General features: G+C 43.0%; 1 protein-coding gene across 1 annotated transcript; it reads left to right on the top strand.

Moving 5' to 3' along the window:
* Positions 1-16,117: 16,117 nt before the first annotated feature.
* Positions 16,118-18,790, top strand: LOC122026780 ((3S,6E)-nerolidol synthase 1, chloroplastic-like). The gene is made up of 6 exons (XM_042585498.1): positions 16,118-16,233; positions 16,320-16,575; positions 16,617-16,848; positions 16,911-17,574; positions 17,952-18,093; positions 18,503-18,790. Exons 1-6 carry the CDS (start codon positions 16,118-16,120, stop codon positions 18,788-18,790), a joined length of 1,698 nt encoding a protein of 565 aa, XP_042441432.1.
* The last annotated feature ends 1,024 nt before the right edge of the window (positions 18,791-19,814 follow it).

The raw sequence follows: 19,814 nt of genomic DNA, 5'->3' as shown, positions 1-19,814 counted from the left end.
CGTGACAAATGCTCCAGCTACTTTCATGGACCTCATGAACAGAGTATTCAGGGACTACCTAGATAGATTTGTGATCGTATTTATCGATGACATTCTTATCTATTCAGGAACTCAGGAAGAACACGTAGAGCACCTGAGAATAGTATTGCAGACCCTACAGCAGAACCAGCTGTACGCCAAGTTCACGAAATGTAAATTTTGGTTAGATCAGGTGTCCTTCCTGGGTCACATCATCTCAAAGGATGGTATCATGGTAGACCCCAGTAAAATAGAAGCTGTGAGTAACTGGAAAAGACCCAAGAACGCCAGTGAGATCAGGAGCTTTTTGGGACTAGCAGGTTATTACAGAAAGTTTGTAGAGGACTTCTCCAGAATAGCCTCCCCACTGACAGCTCTTACCAGAAAGAACAGAAAATTTCAGTGGTCAGAGGACTGTGAGAACAGCTTCAGCGAGTTAAAAAGGTGATTGACCAGTGCACCTATTTTGACTCTACCAGAAAACACAGATAGCTTTGACATTTACAATGACGCCTCTAAATTGGGACTAGGAGCAATACTAATGCAAGAAGGTAAGGTGATCGCCTATGCCTCCAGACAACTCAAGGAATATGAGAAGAATTACCCTACTCATGACCTTGAGCTTGCAGCAGTAGTGTTCGCTCTCAAAATTTGGAGACATTACTTGTATGGAGCTCAATGCAGAGTGTATACAGATCATCAGAGTCTGAAGTACTTCTTCACTCAGAAGGATCTGAATATGCGACAGCGTAGATGGCTAGAGCTGGTCAAAGACTACGACATAGACATCCTCTACCACCCAGGAAAAGCTAATAAGGTAGTAGACGCACTTAGCAGAAAGTCTGATGCTACCTTACTATCCCTAGCAGCCATGTCACCGCCCCTACAGAAAGAGATTACAGATTTTGGTCTCGAACTTATAGTGGGACAGCTCTCTACTATGACATTAGCATCTAACCTGCTTGGTGACATTCAGACAGCTCAGGAGCAGGATCCTGAAATTCAGAAAATCAAGCAAGGGTTAGCAGAATCAGAAAGTAGAGAATTCAGAGTGTCAGGTAGTGGGGTATTATACTTCGGTGACAGACTCTGTGTTCCAGATCAGGAGGAACTAAAGAGGAAGATTTTAGACGAGGCTCACAGGACTCCTTATGTGATGCATCCAGGTTCCACCAAGATGTACCAAGATCTAAAGAAATATTTTTGGTGGCCCGGGATGAAAAGAGACATCGCTAGATATGTTAGCACCTGTCTGACCTGTCAGAGGGTCAAGGTAGAACATCAGAGACCAGGAGGAGTTCTACAGCCTATTCAGATTCTAGAATGGAAGTGGGAAGACATCTCTATGGATTTCATAGTGGGCTTACCCAGAACCACGAATGGTTTTGATGTCATCTGGGTAATAGTCGACAGGTTGACTAAATCAGCCCACTTCTTAGCTATCAGGATATCCTACTCCATGGAGCAGCTAGCTCAGTTGTATCTCAAGGAGATCGTCAGACTACATGGAGTCCCACGGACCATTATTTCAGACAGAGACAGTCGATTCACATCACACTTCTGGGAGTGTGTACAGTCAGTATTGGGCACTAAGTTGAAATTTAGCACAGCTTTCCATCCTCAGACAGATGGTCAGACGGAGCGAGTAAATCGTGCTCAAGATATGCTCCGCATGTGCCCTAGACTTCAAGGAAGTTGGTGCAAATATCTGAGTTTAGCGAATTTGCATACAACAATAGCTATCGGGCCACTATCGGCACCTACGAGGCTCTCTATGGGCGGAGGTGTAGATCTCAAACTGGGTATGAGAGTAGTGAATGAAGAACTAGAATTTCGCGGATCTAGTAGCGGATACACATGCAGCCTATACAATGATCCGCCAGAGGATAGAGACAGAGCGCCGAAAAGCTATCTCCGATACACCTACACCCTTAGAGTTCTCTTGGAGATACAAGTTTCAGTGGCTCCCATGAAGGAGTAATGCATTTGGGAAGAAGGGCAAACTAACTGATATGTGGGACCATACCTTATCACTAGAAGAGTTGGCAAGGTAGCATATGAGCTAGAGCTACCACAGGAGATGTCAGCCATCCATAATGTATTTCATGTCTCTATGCTGAAGAAGCATATCCCAGATGCCACCCAGGTGATTGAGCCCCATTCGGTACCAGTCCGTGAAGACCTCAGCTATGACAGTCGGCCTATTCAGATAAAAGACCGAGCAATTAAGAAATTGCGGAACAAGGAGGTACCATTAGTAAAAGTTATTTGGCAAAATCACACCAGAAAAGAGGCAACGTGGGAGACAGAAGCTAGTATGAGATAGAAGTACCCAGAGTTATTTTAAGTTCGAGGACGAACTTTTTATAAGGTATGGGGGATTGTAACGCCCGAAAATTCTCAAAATTATTTTAAACATATTCTATGATTTTTTCTGGAATTTTAGGATATTTTTATGGAATTTTTAGAGTAGAAGAAGTAGCAAAAAGAAATAGAAACGTAAAATAGCTTAAGCGGGAATCAAACCTGGGACCTATCGGATCTGATAACCTTTAGATAGCTTTAGTAACCAAGTGAACCCAGCAGGGCCGTGCTGAAAGAAAAGGGGAACAATTATATTTATATTTGAGTTGGGCTGAATTACCCACTTAATATAAATAGGGATTTTAAGTGAGGAGTTATTATTTTGATCGGGATTCTTTCTCCTCAAACCCTCACCGCCGAACCTCTCTCTCCCGCACCCTCTCTTCACGCCAAAGCCAAGGAAAGGCTAGGGTTTCATTCCTAGGGTCATAAGGGCTCCTTCCGGCAACAACTTCGACACGAGGACGCTCCTCTCTACGAGAGGAACACGTAGACGCAAGGAGATCGCCGAAGGGATCTTCTTCACCGGAAACCTAGCGTTTAGTTTTGTAAGAAACTTCGAGCAGGAGGTAAGGAACCCCTCACCTGCAGTATAAGTAGCTTTTTGTACGATTGGGTGCTTTTTAATTAGTTATATGTAGTTCTTCGACACCTAGGGTGTATTTAACCCTCCTCGCAGTTTTAGGGATTTAGTTGAGCACCTCTAGATGGGCCAGACACGTCCTTCCCCATACAGTTGGGGGATCCAGACGTTGTCGGGTGCCTAGAGGTGGTCTCCCTAATAGAGGGGAGAGTTGGAGCACACCAAGTGTTCGAAAAAAAATGCTTAGCCTAGTAAAATGTTACAGTTGGCAATTTAGTAGCTTAGTAAATGTAATAGAAGCATTTAAAATAGCTTATCTAGTCTTATTACAGCTTTTATGGACTACGGTCCAATGGGTGGGCTCCCACAGTCGCCTCTAGGTTCAGACAACCTAGCTCTAGGTTCAGATAACCTAGAAATAGCAAAATAAGAAAAATTTAGCTATAACCAGTATTTTATTTTAGCAGTGGCACTGTACTGGATTAGATATCCATTGGGTTGGACTCCCATAGTCGTCCCTAGGTTTAGATAACCTAGTAAACCCTACTAAATTCGGGACTTTCAAACCCGGGTCTAGTTAGGGATGCACGCATAGCAAGTACAGTTGTCGGGCCCATTAGCGGCATGATTATGTATTTTTATCTAGTATGATAATAGCTTTCAAACTCACAAATCAGTCAGGTGATTATATTTTTAAAATCAGTTCTAGTTCAGCTTTAGTTTAGCTCAGCATGTTTCAGTTTAGTCCTTTCCTATTGACATTTCAGTTATAGCCAAGATTAGCTTTTGGTTTCTATCTTTTGTATGATAGTATGCCATGTTTTAGTATGTTCAGCACATATTTCAAATAGCATGTTTTAAAAGCATAAATTGCATCGTATGCATGTTTTTGTGAGGTAGATGGTTTCTTACTAAGCGAAAGCTTACAGATACTTCTTTTCTTATACTGCAGATAAAGGTAAAGGAAAGATGGATTAGTGGAGGCTGGAGGTTAATGCGATGAAGATGTGTGTGGAAGGAATCTGGAATGAAGATCTTGGATAAATTAGCAAACTAAGACTTTAGCTTTTATATAGTGTTATTTTCCGCATTTCTAGTTATTTTAATGCTTTGAATCGTGAAAGACTTGCTTAGATTGTTAGTACTTATGCTCATAATCCTAGTTATGTGTTATTGGTATGTTCCCAGCTAATATAGAACTCTTGTAGGTGAGTTTGGCATGAAACAGTGCTGAAATCAGAGTTTTGCTGCGAAATCAGAAACCCCGATCGATCAGTGGATCGATCGGGGGCCCTCAATCGATCAGCGGATCGATTGGGAGCCTGGTTCCAGTCGCATTCTGTCGCAAACAGAGAGTTCAGGGATCGATCGTTCGATCGATCGGGAAATCGCTGCCGCGAACAGAGAGCTCTGGAATCGATCACTGGATCGATTGGCCAGTCTGGATCGATCAGCCGATCGATCCAGATTATTACCCCGAGCACAGTAGCGATCTGAATCGATCCATGGATCAATCCAACAGCTTGCAATCGATCGAGTTCAATCTGGATCGATTGGGAAGTTGGGTTTCGACCAAGAGACCTTGTAATTCAGCTTCTTGACCATGGGGGATGTAGGATATGCCATGTATACCTTAGATTGCATCCCTTAGCACATGTAGTACCAAGAACTTGGATTAGCTTAGCAAGGTTTTAAATTGGTACAGTTTTCCGCACCTAGACTTAGTAATGGTCATGGATATAGCTTAGCACAGCATAATGTGACGGTCCGGCCTTACAGCCTAGCCAGTAGAAGGCGGGTCGTTACAACTTCCAATAAAGCCTAATAGACACAAGTGTACCCATAAATCAAATATAATCCACAAGGTACCTCGAATCTTACACCGAACACATATGCTCATATCACAACTCAGATTAAATCAACAAAATACCTCCAATAAATCATTCCGAAACGAACGCCTAACCACTCGGGTATAATCTACTAGAAACCCACAATAATCATCATCTGAACAAATATACACCCACTACATGCAATTAAACCGTCCATCATAACACTCTAACAACCTGTAATAATCACATGTACACACCACATAAATATACAGTATCAGCATATTTAATCCAATCAACCTGATATTCCCCATATGCTACCTTCTATATTATCCAACTAAGTGCATACAGTCTAAAATAAAAAAAAAAAAATCCACATGGAATAGGATACATCGATCCTCTATAAACTGACCAAACCGATAATGGTATACGGCTAATTCAGTCTTTTCCACGTCAGTACGAGTCATGTACCCAAATGTACTCTAGATATCTAACTAAGCACAAATAATCAAAAGATTCGAACCTCTAAAAATAGAGTATGACAATCCTCTACTGATCAACCAACAAAACTAAATCATTCATCTACTAACTAATCAAGAATACCTTAGTCCTCCACAAGCTACTAAGGTATATCAATCTACGACTACCCAAGTCGACAAACGTCAATCAATCTTCCACTGACCAATCTAACAAGAGTAAATCAATTATCTACTAATGTAATTAATTAAGATAAAATGGTATACTACTGGCTAGGTCAACATGAAGATATAGATACTATCCACTACCCAGCTAATACTAGCAGAGGCTGGTATGTGCCTCAATATGCTAATCAACTAGTAGTAATAGAAGCTAATACTACTAATGGTGTGATATGAAAAATCAATAGAGACTATATTCCTTAATCTCTATTAAGGTTGATCAAGATCAATGGCTAACCCGTCACATATAATATGTGCTACAACAACCAGACAGATACTAAATAAAAAGTGTTAATACATGTCATAACTATCATGGTTAACTATGCATACACTAACAGAAGTATATGATAATAATACACCGACATACCTCCAATAGCTTGGAGATGTTCTGCTGCTGCCAGGTCCCAAAATCCGAAAAGTCACATCGAGAAAACTAAAACACAAAATCCAAAACACGGGATGTAAACCTCATAAACCGTGCTCTGATACCAAATAAATTGGTATCAGATAAATCTCAAAAATCCAGAACACATAGCAAGTATCGTATACCTGCTCTGATACCACTAAATTGTCACGCCCCGGGGGTGTCCCTGTCCGAAGAAATTTCGACAACACCTCTCCTGTACGGGTGACAATCTGAAGCATTTCTACAGACACAATATACATCATCCACATGCGGCTGGAATATATACACAACCACGCAGTTAATAATCTCAGCCTTCACGGCTGGACAAACATAACATCAACCACGCAGTTATATAAATTTTTATTTGCCCACTCGGCTGAAACCAAAACCAACACAGCAGAAATACATGAAACAAGCTCATACAAAACAAAACAACACACTGCTAGCCGGCTAGGCTTACACCACACAACGACACAATACTCCGAAAACAAAACTGGAATACACCAAGCCAAAAACACACATATCATATAACAAGATAAAATAAACAAGAAGGCGGAGACATGTCTTCTGATGTGACGTGGGGACCAGCAGGCAGGATACTCCAATCGACTCCATAAACAATCTGGTACCTGAAAAATATAGAGTTGACGGGAGTGAGTTCAACAACTCAGCGAATACCAATAGACATGCCTAGTAAGATATATCTAACAGCAATAAACATGGAATACAGCTTCCTAATCATATATATAGGAAAGATGCAAAACTGAAAGGTAACTGAGGAAGCTGTACTCACCAGGAACTGCTATCCAGAACAAAAGGGTCGTCAAACCGAAAGTGTCCTAAATCCTGTTGCATGTCAAACATATGCATCCGACCAAAATGCAGCAAACTAATGCAGCAAGCACAATCATAAGAAATAAATGCATCAATGCGTATGATGCCAATTAGGCGTCCTGGTCACCCCTGACGCCAGTCAGTCATCTCACATATAAATGGTGAGACCGAGTGGGTAGGGCTGTGACAACCGTGCACTCTGTCGTCACTGCTCCTGATGAGTGACCGAGTGGATGGGATGCTGTCGGAGTACACCTATCCTCCTACCCCAAATCATAAATGGGGGAGCGCAATGCTCTCATCTCCCGATACACGATGACGGGGAGGAATCTCTACCGGCTATCACGCTGCGTCACACTACCCATGAGCGTGTTGGTGCAACCTTAGGTCAAGGTTGACTTGGTTGACCTAACTCGAGTTGACCTGACTCGAGTTGTGTTTTGATGTTTGACGATGTTTGACGAGAAGAGAGTTGTATTCTTGATGTTTGACAAGAATAGGTGTTTGGGAGATTGTAGGTGCAACCTTAGGTCAAGGTTGACCTGATTGAAAAGTCCAAGGGAGCTTGGCACGCGAAAAGTCCAAGTATGGAGACTTGGCATGGAAAAGTCCAAGCACGGAGACTTGGCAGGGAAAAGTCCAAGGGAGCTTGGCACGCGAAAAGTCCAAGTATGGAGACTTGGTGGAAAAGTCCAAGTACGGAGACTTAGCACGGGGAAAAGTCCGGTGGCATGCGGAAAGTCCAAGTATGGAGACTTGGCAGGAGAAGTCCAAGGGAGCTTGGCACGAGGGAAAGTCCTAACTGGGATGTTAGGCAGGTAGAAAGCCAGGCAGTGAGAAAGTCCTAACTGGGATGTTAGGCGAGTGAAAGTCCCGTGAGTGAAGTCGCAAGGGAAAGTCCTAAGCGGGATGTTAGGCGTTGGAAAGTCCGTGAGTGAAGTCGGGAGAAAGTCCTAACTGGGATGTTAGGCAGTGTGGAAATCCTGGTGAGTGAAGCCAGGTGAAAGTCCGGGTGAGTGAAGCCAGGCAAGGGAAAATCCAGATGGATCAGGGATGATCGGACATTTGGTGTTGAGGAAAGTCCAAGTAGGTCAAAGGGATTGACCGGACACTTGGCGGGGAATTCTAACAGGTCAAGGGAGTGAGCGGATGCTAAGCATGATGTACCAACAGGTCAAGGTTGACCGGATGTTGGTTTGGGAGACTTGGGACTTGGTTTGGGCAAAAACCAAGCTCTGGATCGGTCACCAGACCGATCCAGTGATACGCTTGTGTATTTGATCGGTCTGGTGACCGATCAGATAACAAACAGAAGGCACGCATTGATTCTGTGAGCTTACTGATCGGTCTGGGGACCGATCAGGTGATATCCTGATCGGTCTGCCGACCGATCAGTTGACGATCTTGAGGAGTGCGAGGAACCGCACTCAATAAGCCCTGATCGGTCAGCAGACCGATCAGAGCACGATCAGTAGCTAGCGGAGTTCGGGAGAAAGCGCTGATCGGTCTGTGGACCGATCAGGCACTCCGGCCGCGGACCGATCGGAACTAGCCGCTGACGCAACGCCAGATTCCTCTGTTTTCTTCGCAGTATAAAAGACGCCACAGGCTTCGCTGTCATTCGCCCTTCTTAGAACTTCGTTATTGTGCTCTAGAGCTCGCTCTTACCGCTATCGAGCTTTTGAGCTCCTCGCAAGCTTCACGTGAGCTTCTCGACTAGATTCTCGTCAGCTGCTGCTTCATCACTCCAGTCAACAAGAAAAGCAAGCAAGTGTTTCATATTGTCTTTTGCTTTCTTGTATCTGTTGTACTCCTATCTTGCTTGTGCAAGAAACATTGTGGCGAGGTTTCTCCACCCAGAAGGAGTATATTGTATTAGCCGGTTCTCCGGGGACTCATCCACCGACGGATTGACTGGACTCGTCCACCTTACGGACACGCCGAGGAGTAGGAGCCCTAATCTCCGAACCTCGTTACATCGGTTTGTTTGAGGTTTGTCTTCTTTTCGTTCGTTTCTACGTGTTATTTTCCGCTGCGCTAACCTAGTTCGTAGAAACGCGACGATTTGGGGTCGGCTATTCACACCCCCCTCTCTAGCCTCCGTACGAAGGATCCTAACAGAGCGGACCAACGGAGCCAAACAAAGTCCCTGCTGCAACACACTCTGCCTGAATCGACCACTAACCCATGAGTGGTGGTGTGTGCAGATCCATATAACTGGCGATGTGCTCAACAATAATGGAGTCGACTATCGCACAGCATGCAATCATGATGCATGACAATATCCTGATCATCATAGAAAAATCCATATATATATAATATGGGTACCACAATATCAGTAAGTCAAACTCACGGATCCAGGGTATACTGGTCCTCTATGGTATAACAACTTATATCCTAAACATATCCCCCTCCATAACATATGTACCAACAATATGCACAGATCAAAGAAAAAGGGTCTAGGTACACAAATCAGATATGAAATACAAATAGAGGTACACAAGTCAGGTATGGTATAAAAACCTAGGTATCAGATAATCTAGATACACATGCCATAAAATAAAATCCAAAACCTAGTCCTAACCTCTGTAGGTATGGTATGTCACTTACTCTAGGAACCAAGGTACTCATGGCAATAATCATGAAACGTAAACATGGATGCATAACAAACGGCCAACAGATCATGTTATGGGTATCAAACCGTGACATACCAAGGCAAGCATGATCATTGCTTGCAGCTATAAAATACTATGCATATTCAATAGACAATATCATAAAGATAAGTCAAGAGGTACCCGCCTTAAAATCTGTCGATCGTGATAAGCTATCCCGCGTCGAGACGCTCACCTCGAAACAAAGTCCTGAAATCACATACTGTATTTAGTTAATTACTTATACAGTAAATAACTAAATAAACTCCCTAATCAAATTAGGGAAAATCCTAATCGCAATAATTAACCTAATTTCATAATCTAATTAGGTTTAACTAAATCCACAATCCTTCACTTCAATCCAATCAACCTATCAACCATATCATCAATCACAAACTCTACCATCCTTTAGAAACTTAATTTAGCAACATACTAATAGAATACCCAAGGTACATCACTAGAAAAGCACTGACCTTGAGGTATGACCACAACTCCAGTAGATCAGCAACCCTACCAATCACTGCCGAGAAGCTAAATCCATAAATCCAATTATATAGTAAAAGATTTACTGAAACTTTAATTCAAAATACCAAAGCTCATCTCAACAGAACCTTACCTCCTCACCCAAAACCTTCACAGCTTCAAGAATTGGGAGCAGATAGTGATCGATAACAGATGAGGTCCACAAAACAATGATCCCTTGCTTCCTCTTAATTTGATGCCTAGCAATGTAGCCATGTAGAGAAAAGAGTCCTCCCCAGGTCCAAGATCCGGTGAGGAGGAAACGTAATGGGTATCCACAGGAAGTAGCTAGGGCACGAGGAAGAAACATCGAATTTAAATCCTCCTTGCTCTTGGCCGGAAACAACCCAAGCAGAACTAGGGCACGGCTTGGAGGGCTTCGACAGGTCAAGGGCAGAGGAACTTGGTCGGCTAATCAGTGCTCAGAAGAGGAGAAGAAGGGGCTCTGCTCGGTGATCGAAGAAAGGGGCTCGGAAGGGCGGCAGGAGTCGGCGCCAAGGACTGCGGAGAGACTAGGACTCGGCGTTGCTCTCTCGTCTGCCGGCGTCGGCTGTGGCAGTCGGTGGCGCTGAAAAGGGGCAAACCACAGCTAAGGCGCTGCAAGAAGGAGAAGAAGCGAGAATCAGGCGAAGTGGAAGGCTCGGGTGCAAGCTAGGGCAGAGGAAATCGGCGCAGGGAATGCGTCGGGTTGGAGAAATCGCCGCGGGCGGCAGCAGTTAGGGCAGATCGGGTCCGAGGGGAAGAAGCGCGAAGAACGGCGTCGGGGAAGAAAGAAAAAAAGAAAATGGAAAGGAAAAGAAAAGAAAAATAAACTTTTCCTCATTTAAATGGGTACCTTAAACAGGCGTTTCCAGGGGCCCAAATTTATCCCCGTAAACTCGTCCATACAATCTCCGAAAAATTCCCAGAAAATTTCTAAAATTTCGGAAAATTCTCTTATCTTTATTCGCCTTTTTTCAGTATTTTACACTGTCCGCTCGGCCAAGACGTCAGACAACAAGACAAGAGTGTTCGTCCGAGCAGGGGACCATGAATCTCCTCCGGACGGACCAACATCTACGACGGGTCGAAGGTAAGGAGCCGCCGAGCAGCTGGACGCTTGGCTCGAAAGGATGAAACCAAAAGACACGGGACAGTAGAGACGTCATCCTAGTAACCTTTGTCGCTGACAATAGGCATGTTCGATGACCAGGCCATACGCAGAATCGTACGATGGAAGGTTCTTCTGTCCCATCAAGGAGGTGCTCGGACTGTAGTAGTATGGCGTCAGGCATGCTCTTCTGACAAGCTCATACTGAAGTATGGTGTAGGACACGTGTACGCCTCGATGTGTGTGCGTCAAGCTCACCATAGCTCTATATAAGAGCCCACAGACTTCGCCGGAGGTATGCAATCTTAGATCTTCGGAGCCACCTCCTTGTTTCCCCTTTGCCTGACTTGATAGTCGGAGGGCCGTCGCCGGGAAACCCCACCCGGCTCGGTTTTGTTGAAGGATCATCGGAGCATCCGAGGAGCTAGCAGGGAGCACCACGTCCCCAGCGTCCGTTGATTCAGCGTTCGGACAGGATCAAATTTCAGGATCATCGGAGCATCCGAGGAGCTAGCAGGGAGCGTCACGTCCCCAGCGTCCGTTGATTCAGCGTTCGGACAGGATCAATATTTTTATGATTTTAATAAAAAAAAAATTGTTCTTTTGAATTTTGTCATATTTGTTAAAGTTAATGTGTTATCACTTAAGTTTACTCATCACTAAGGTTACTTGCCCCCTAAGTTTCTAAGGTTACTTGCCCCCTAAGTTGCTAGGTTACTTGCCCCCTAAGTTTCTTTCAAGTCTATATAAAGGCTTTGTAATCAAAAGTTTATGTATCAAGAAAAACTATCTATTTCTCCTCAAGAGCTCTACCAAAATACTTACCAATTTCAACAGTTGGTATCAGAGCGTCCAGGTTCTACCAATCCAAATCCATGGCCAGCTCGAGTTTAACAAACATCAACCATCTCATTCCAGAGTTTAATGGCGAAGACTATGATTTCTGGTACGTGAAGATGAAGACCATCTTTCGATCTCTTAACCAATGGGAGATTGTGGAGAATGGAGTACAAGAGCCCGAGGAAGCCACTGCCCTCAATGAGGCCGGTCTGAAGAAATTAGAGAAGTCTCGACAAGCCGACGCAAGTGCTCTCTCAATCCTTCAAAGAGCAGTCACTAAGGCTATATTTCCCAGAATCATGCGAGCCAACACGGCTAAAGATGCGTGGGAGATCTTGCAGAGCGAATTTCAAGGAGATGTGAAAGTAAGAGCGATTAAGCTCCAATCACTACTCAAGGATTTCGAAAATGCCAAGATGCAGGAGAAAGAAACACTCATGGAATTCTCAACCAGAATCTTTGATCTGGTCAATATAATGAAATCTCATGGTGAAGATATTACAGATCAAAGGCTGGTACGCAAAATTCTCATCTGTCTTCCTGAGAAATATGATCCCATTATTGCCGTCATTGAAGAAACAAAGGACCTAACAACACTCACCGTTCAAGAAGTGATGGCGTCCCTAAAATCGTTCGAGCAAAGATTGTCCAGACATTCTGAGAAGCCAATAGAGGGTGCATTCCAATCAAAGCTCAAAATTGGTAACAACGAACGAGAAGGCCAATCACGATTTGGATGGAAATCAAGAGGACGAGGTGGACGTATCTCAAAAGGAAAAGGAAAAGACAACTCATCGAATTGCAGCAATTGCAATAAGCCAAATCACTCCGAGAAGGACTGTTGGTTCAAAGGTCAATCGAGATGCAAAATATGCAATCGATTTGGTCACCTCGCCAAAGATTGCCGAAATAGGAACACTTATCAGGCAAATCAGGTTGGAGAAAATCAAACAGCTGAGGAGACACATGGAACATTCTATGTATGTCACACGGCCACCAACAAGGAGCAAGGAAAATGGTTGCTGGACAGCGGATGTAGCAACCATATGACGCCGATCTCAGAAATTTTCTCTGAACTCGACATTAGCATCAATGCTCCTGTTCAGTTTGGAAACGGAGAGCAAACAAAGTCAAAAGGACTTGGGAAAATCGCCATCGAGACGAAGGAAGGACCGAGTTGCATCAACAATGTCTTGTGTGTGCCGAGCTTGAGTCAAAATTTACTCAGCCTCGGACAATTGGTGGAAAATGGGTACAAGCTCTGCTTCGATAACAATGAATGTGTTATATTTGACAGGAGAGATAAGTCAAAGGTGTTCACAAAGATCAAAATGGTCAATCGAAGCTTCGCTCTCAACATCAATTATGCCGACCTAAAAGCTCATCAAGCTTCTACCTCGGACTACCTGACATCAACCTTATGGCATCGACGACTCGGTCATCTCAATTTACAAAGCCTCAAAGAGTTATCTGGCAAGAGTATGGTGCAAGGACTTCCTCACATAGAAGGAAAGCAACATGTATGCGAAGGATGCGCGTTTGGAAAGCAACATCGATTACCTTTCCCAAAAGGAGTATCATGGAGAGCTAAAGAAAAGTTGGAACTTATCCACACCGACGTCTGCGGACCGATGGACACCCTTTCTCATGCTCAGAATAGGTATTTCATTCTTTTCATCGACGATCACACTCGTATGACTTGGGTCTATTTCATGAGGCAGAAGTCCGAAGTATTCATGATATTCAAGAAGTTTAAGAGTCTCGTCGAAAAACAGAGTGGATGCTTCATCAAAACCTTAAGAAGTGACAGAGGCAAAGAATACACTTCTAAAGAATTTCACAATTTTTGTGAAGATGAAGGAGTAGAAAGGCAACTAACGGTAAGGTACACCCCTCAACAAAATGGTGTTACCGAGAGGAAAAACCAGACAATCGTTGAAATGGCAAAATCAATGATGCACGAGAAAGGTTTACCCAAAATCTTCTGGGCAGCCGTTTATTTATCTAATCGATGCCCAACCACGGCCATACCAAACAAGACTCCGTTTGAAGAATGGAGTGGTAGAAGACCATCGGTGAACCATCTCAAGGTATTCGGAAGCACTTGCTATTCTCAAATTCCAAAAGAGAAACGAAGCAAACTTGACGAATCTAGCGAAAGATGTATTTTTGTCGGCTACAGTACCATGAGCAAAGGTTATAGACTATTTAACCTACAGCTGGGTCAAGTTATTATTAGCCGAGATGTTCAAGTTGATGAAAATGCTTTATGGAATTGGGAAGAAAACAAAGTTGAAAAGAAAGACATTCTGATCAGTACTGACAAAGAAGATGAAATTGAGCCAAGCACACCAGATTCAAGCTCATCTCAACCCAACGAAGAAAGCTCAACTGATCCAACTTCATCAAACTCCTCATCCCCAAGCGCAACTCCAAAAAGGTACAGATCATTGAGCGATATATATGCTACATGCAATTATTGCTCAATTGAGCCTGAGAACTTTGCTGAAGCAATCAAAGAAGAACCATGGAAAAAAGCGATGGAGGAGGAAGTTCGTGTAATTGAAAAAAATCAGACATGGCAGCTCGTCGATAAACCAAGAGACAAAGAAGTTATAGGTGTTAAATGGATCTACAAAGTAAAGCACAACCCAGACGGATCCATTCAAAAACACAAAGCAAGACTTGTGGCCAAAGGATATTCTCAACAGCCTGGAATTGACTACGGGGAGACGTTTGCCCCAGTAGCTCGGCTAGACACAATCCGAGCTATAATTGCATTCGCCGCCAGCAAAGGGTGGAAACTTTATCAGCTTGATGTCAAGTCAGCATTTCTCAATGGTGAATTGAAGGAAGAAGTGTATGTAGATCAACCTCAGGGTTTCATCCTCAAAGGAAAAGAAGAGAAAGTCTACAAACTTAAGAAAGCGCTATATGGACTTAAACAATCTCCTCGCGCTTGGTACAGTGAGATCGACAACTATTTCAACCGAACAAAATTCGAAAAGAGCAAGAGTGAACCAACTTTGTATGTCAAGCAGCAAGGTAATGATGTTCTTATAGTCACTCTTTATGTTGATGACCTAATTTTCACTGGAAGCAACGAGAAGATGATCGAAGAGTTCAAAGATGACATGGCTCAAAAGTATGAAATGAGCGATATGGGTCTACTTCGACATTTCTTGGGCATGGAGATCTACCAAGAAGAAGAGACAATCTTTATCTGCCAAAAGATATATGCAGAAAAGATTCTGAAGAAATTCAACATGCTGGGATGCAATCCTGTCTCTACACCACTCATTATGGGGGAGAAATTGAAAAAGGAAGATGGAGGAAAAGCAGCGGATGTCACTTATTATCGTAGCCTCATTGGTAATTTGTTATATCTCACAGCAACTAGACCTGATCTCATGTATGCTGCAAGTCTACTTTCAAGATTTATGCAGAGTCCGAGCCATTTTCATCTCGGTGCAGCAAAGCGGGTCTTACGATATGTTCAAGGGACAACTGACCTCGGTCTAAGCTTTCAGAAGAATCACGCACTTAATCTTGTCGGATATTGTGACAGTGATCTTGGTGGATCCTTAGATGACATGAAAAGCACTTCGGGGTACTGTTTCTCCTTTGGTTCAGCAATATTCTCATGGGTATCCAAGAAACAACAAAGTGTTGCACAATCGTCTGCGGAAGCCGAGTACATCTCAGCATCAGTAGCCACTTCACAAGCAATTTGGCTTCGAAAAATCTTGGCTGATCTCGGTCACCATCAGATTGAAGGAACCGTGCTATACTGCGACAACAAATCTGCAATCGCTATGGCTAAGAACCCAGTTCACCACAACCGAACTCGACATATAGCACTCAAGCATCATTTCATTCGACAGGCAATTGAAGATAAAGAAATTCAACTTGAGTTCTGTCGATCTGAGGAGCAATTATCTGACATCTTCACAAAAGCACTTCCGAGAGAAAGATTTCAACAGCTCCGAGCCAAACTTGGAATCCGACAACACATTAAGGGGGAGTGTTAAAGTTAATGTGTTATCACTTAAGTTTACTCATCACTAAGGTTACTTGCCCCCTAAGTTTCTAAGGTTACTTGCCCCCTAAGTTGCTAGGTTACTTGCCCCCTAAGTTTCTTTCAAGTCTATATAAAGGCTTTGTAATCAAAAGTTTAAGTATCAAGAAAAACTATCTATTTCTCCTCAAGAGCTCTACCAAAATACTTACCAATTTCAACAATATTCTTAATATAAAAGGTATTTTAAGAAACGCGGCCTGAGAAATGCCGTTCTGCATTCATCAAGCTTCACAACGAAGAAAGCATGCAGACATTTGCACCCACCTACCGAGGAACTCTCCACCATTCCTCTCGCGGCCTCAGGCCACAAATTCCCTCCTGTAATTTCGTATTCAAAAAGAAAGTTCGATTTGACAGAGATAGAAATGCAGATAAATCTGTGTCTCTGTGGAGACTATAAATGCAGGCCAATCGAGTCACATTCCATTGCAGAGCAAGCTCTTCTCTCCCAACCAAAAATAATTAAACATGCTGCCCTTAATTCAACTACCCTGCAGCTCTTGCTTCTGTTCCCTGGGAAACCCAAATCGCAGCATCAAGAGCTCCAGGCACAAGCAGCAGCAGCAGAAGCAGCAGAAGCTGGTGGTGCCAATTACAGACGACCGTGCTCATGGTGTAAGGATTCACCTATAGCTCGCCGTCCAGTTCAGTTTCATTTGCAAGTTGGTTTCATTTTGAGCGTCGTGTATACATGATGAAACAGGAGATCAGAAACATGCTCTGCGATGCCAGGAGCTCGTCGGAGTTGATGCTGGCGATCGACTGCGTTCAAAAGTTGGACGTCGAGCACCATTTCGAGGAAGAGATTGTAGCTGCGCTGGAATCGTTGTACATGGAGAGCTACGCAGATCAGCTTCACCGGAGAGTGAATACTCTGCATGAAGCTGCCCTTTTGTTCCGTTTACTTCGACAGACTCGATACCCTGTGTCATCAGGTGATTATTGATTGATTAATTAACCGATCATCATCAGTTCTATAACAACCTTGCGTTTTCAGATATTTTTCTTAGGTTTACAGATCACAAACGTGGTGATTTCATGCCATCTCTCACAGGAGGAAGCCATGGAATTGTGAGCTTGCTCGAAGCATCCTACTTGAACACCGGCGAGGGCATTCTTTATGAAGCCAATAGATTTGCTACTCACCACCTCAATTCTTTGATGCCACACTTTGCACCTCATTTTGCCAAATTTATCCGGCAAACTTTAGCTCATCCTTATCATGTGAGCTTGCAAAGTTACAGAGCTAGGCGATTTCTGGTTAGCTTCGGAGGAGGGGAACAGGGAAGGAGGAAAATAGTTGAGGAATTTGCAAGGAGGGATTTCAAGGAGGTTCAATTGCTACACCTTCAAGAATTGGAGCAAGTCACAAGGTTTTCAATTTACTTGCACCTTGCTAGAGTTGTTGTTATTGTTGTTCTCATTCTCTTTGTGGTCTGTGCAGTTGGTGGGAGACTCGGTCTGGCGCGCAAACTAAAGTTTGCTCGAGATCAACCGTCGAAATGGTACACGTGGTCGATGACGGTTCTTTCAAACCCTAAGTTCTCGAGCTATCGAATTGCGCTTACGAAAGTCATTGCATTTGTCTACCTCATTGACGATATTTTCGATGTGTATGGATCGTTGGATGAACTCGAACTCTTCGCCAGAGCTATGAACAAGTAAGAATTTTGTGTCCACGAATACTCTTTTACATAATTCATTTAGAAGATTGATTGAATGTGTGAGTAGTAATGACGATAAAAATAGTAATTCAAGATATTCAGAGATTTATTTTAATTATTGATGATTTATTAGATTGTAATTTGAATCATATTTTTCATTATTTCTATATTTATTATTATCATATTTACAATAATATATTTTCATATTTATTATTATATTTTTTATATATTATTTTGACAATATGTATAAATATGTGAGTTAGCCTAAGATAATTATCAATCAATAATAAAGAAGTAATTGTCTTTTTCTTTCCTTGTCTCTCTAGTTCTTTCTTATGTTTATGTGTTTTCGCATTATTTATTTCAACACGCAGATGGGAGTTATCGGCGAATATCGATCCACGTCCATTTTGTATGAAAATAACCTACACCGCATTGTTTGAGACGACAAATGAGATTGCACAAATGATATACGAGGAACATGGGTGGAATCCAATGGACTCTTTGAAAAATGCGGTATTATATATACATTTAAACTCTAATGTGCCTTTCAATGATTTTGCTAAAGTTTTCTTTGTATATATGGAAACACGTAGTGGATAGAACTATGCAATGCATTTTTGGTGGAAGCCAAATGGTTCGAGCAAAGTCAAGTCCCGACGAGCCATGACTATTTCAAAAATGGCATAGTTAGCTGTGGTGTGCCGGTCGTATTGATACACATATACTTCCTATTAGGCCAAGCTATAACACATGAGAATGTGAGTTATTTGGAGACTTACCCCAATCTAATATCTTGCCCAGCAACAATTCTTCGACTTTGGGATGACTTGGGAAGTGCTAAGGTACATTCATTCATTTATTCGTTTTTCAACATATAAGAATGGATCATAAACTAATCCTATGTGTTATATTTACAATTTAGGATGAAGAACAAGATGGAAAAGATGGCTCATTCTTAGAGTGCTTCATGAAGGAGAATCCACATTGCTCATTTGAAGTCGCAAAGGAAGAAGTGATGAGACTGATTACTAAAGCATGGGAGGAGCTAAATAAAGAAAGCTTTAGCTCATCGACCAAATTTTCTCGAGATTTCGTGAAATGTTGTTTAAACACGGCGAGGATGGTTAGGGTAATGTATAGTTATAACGAGGAGCATAAGCTTCCTATGTTTGAGGACTACGTGAACTTGTTACTCATTGAAAATTTTTAATCATATTTACGAAGATATTAATGATGCATTTGGTGGTTCCGTATTTAGATAGCCTATAGCATTTTAACCTGGTGCCCCTTCTTTTTAATTTTTTAACTAAAAAGGACATGTTTCACCATCAAAATATCTCTTTTGTGTGCCCCTTCTACGATGAATGTAAATAAACTCTACCTCTTACATTTATAAAGTCGACAAGATAGTTGATATGGTGTATGATCATGGGGTCAGTAAGATAATGTGGTTAGGAGTCAAGACCACAGGATGGTCAGAAGTTAAGTTTACGTGGAGGTCAGAAGTCCAGCTCCCGTATAGGTCAGAAGTCAAGTTTACGTGGAGGTCAAAAGTCCAGCCCCCGTGGAGGTCAGAAGTCAAGCTTACGTGGAGGTCAGAAGTTCAGCCCCCATGTAAGTCAGAAGTCAAGCTTGCGCTGCCATGGTCAAAGTCCCAGCTGACGGGATAGTCAAAGGGTAAGATGGCAAGTTGGACAAGATCCAACTTCGATAGCAGTCAAGGACAAGACCCACAGGCCAGGTATAGCTAAGGACTAGGCCCATAGGACAAGCAAAGCAACGGAAGGGCCTCCGGCGCAACACAGACCTGGCGTACAGGTCGAGACATACGAACCAGGGATAACAGCAGACAGAAGCAGGCCAGAATACAGACCTGGCGTGCAGGTCGGGACGTACAAGCCATGGATAACAGTAGACAGAAGCATGTCAGAATACAGACCTGGCGTACAGGTCGGAACGTACAAGCCATGGATAACAACAGACAGAAGCAGGTCAGAATACAGACCTGGCGTGCAGGTCGGAACATACAAACCATGGATAACAACAGACAGAAGCGGGTCGGAATACAGACCTGGCGTGCAGGTCGGAATGTACAAGCCATGGATAACAGCAGACAGAAGCAAGTCGGAATACAGACCTGGCATGCAGGTCAGAACGTACAAGCCATGGATAACAACAGACAGAAGTAGGTCGGAATACAGACCTAGCGTGCAGGTCGGAACATACAAGCCATG

Source organism: Zingiber officinale, chromosome 10A (assembly GCF_018446385.1).
Source record: "Zingiber officinale cultivar Zhangliang chromosome 10A, Zo_v1.1, whole genome shotgun sequence".
NCBI lineage: Eukaryota > Viridiplantae > Streptophyta > Magnoliopsida > Zingiberales > Zingiberaceae > Zingiber > Zingiber officinale.
The sequence above is the reverse complement of the archived record's forward strand: the minus strand, read 5'-3'. Positions and strand labels throughout refer to the sequence as shown.

What these genes read in the sequence shown, in the direction of transcription:
- LOC122026780 (XM_042585498.1), top strand. Translation starts at nt 16,118, where the DNA reads ATGCCGTTCTGCATTCATCAAGCTTCACAACGAAGAAAGCATGCAGAC. An exon ending in TTCGCCAGAGCTATGAACAA is followed by an intron (nt 17,575 to 17,951) that starts GTAAGAATTTTG and finishes TTCAACACGCAG; the next exon opens with ATGGGAGTTATCGGCGAATA. An exon ending in TGGACTCTTTGAAAAATGCG is followed by an intron (nt 18,094 to 18,502) that starts GTATTATATATA and finishes TTTACAATTTAG; the next exon opens with GATGAAGAACAAGATGGAAA.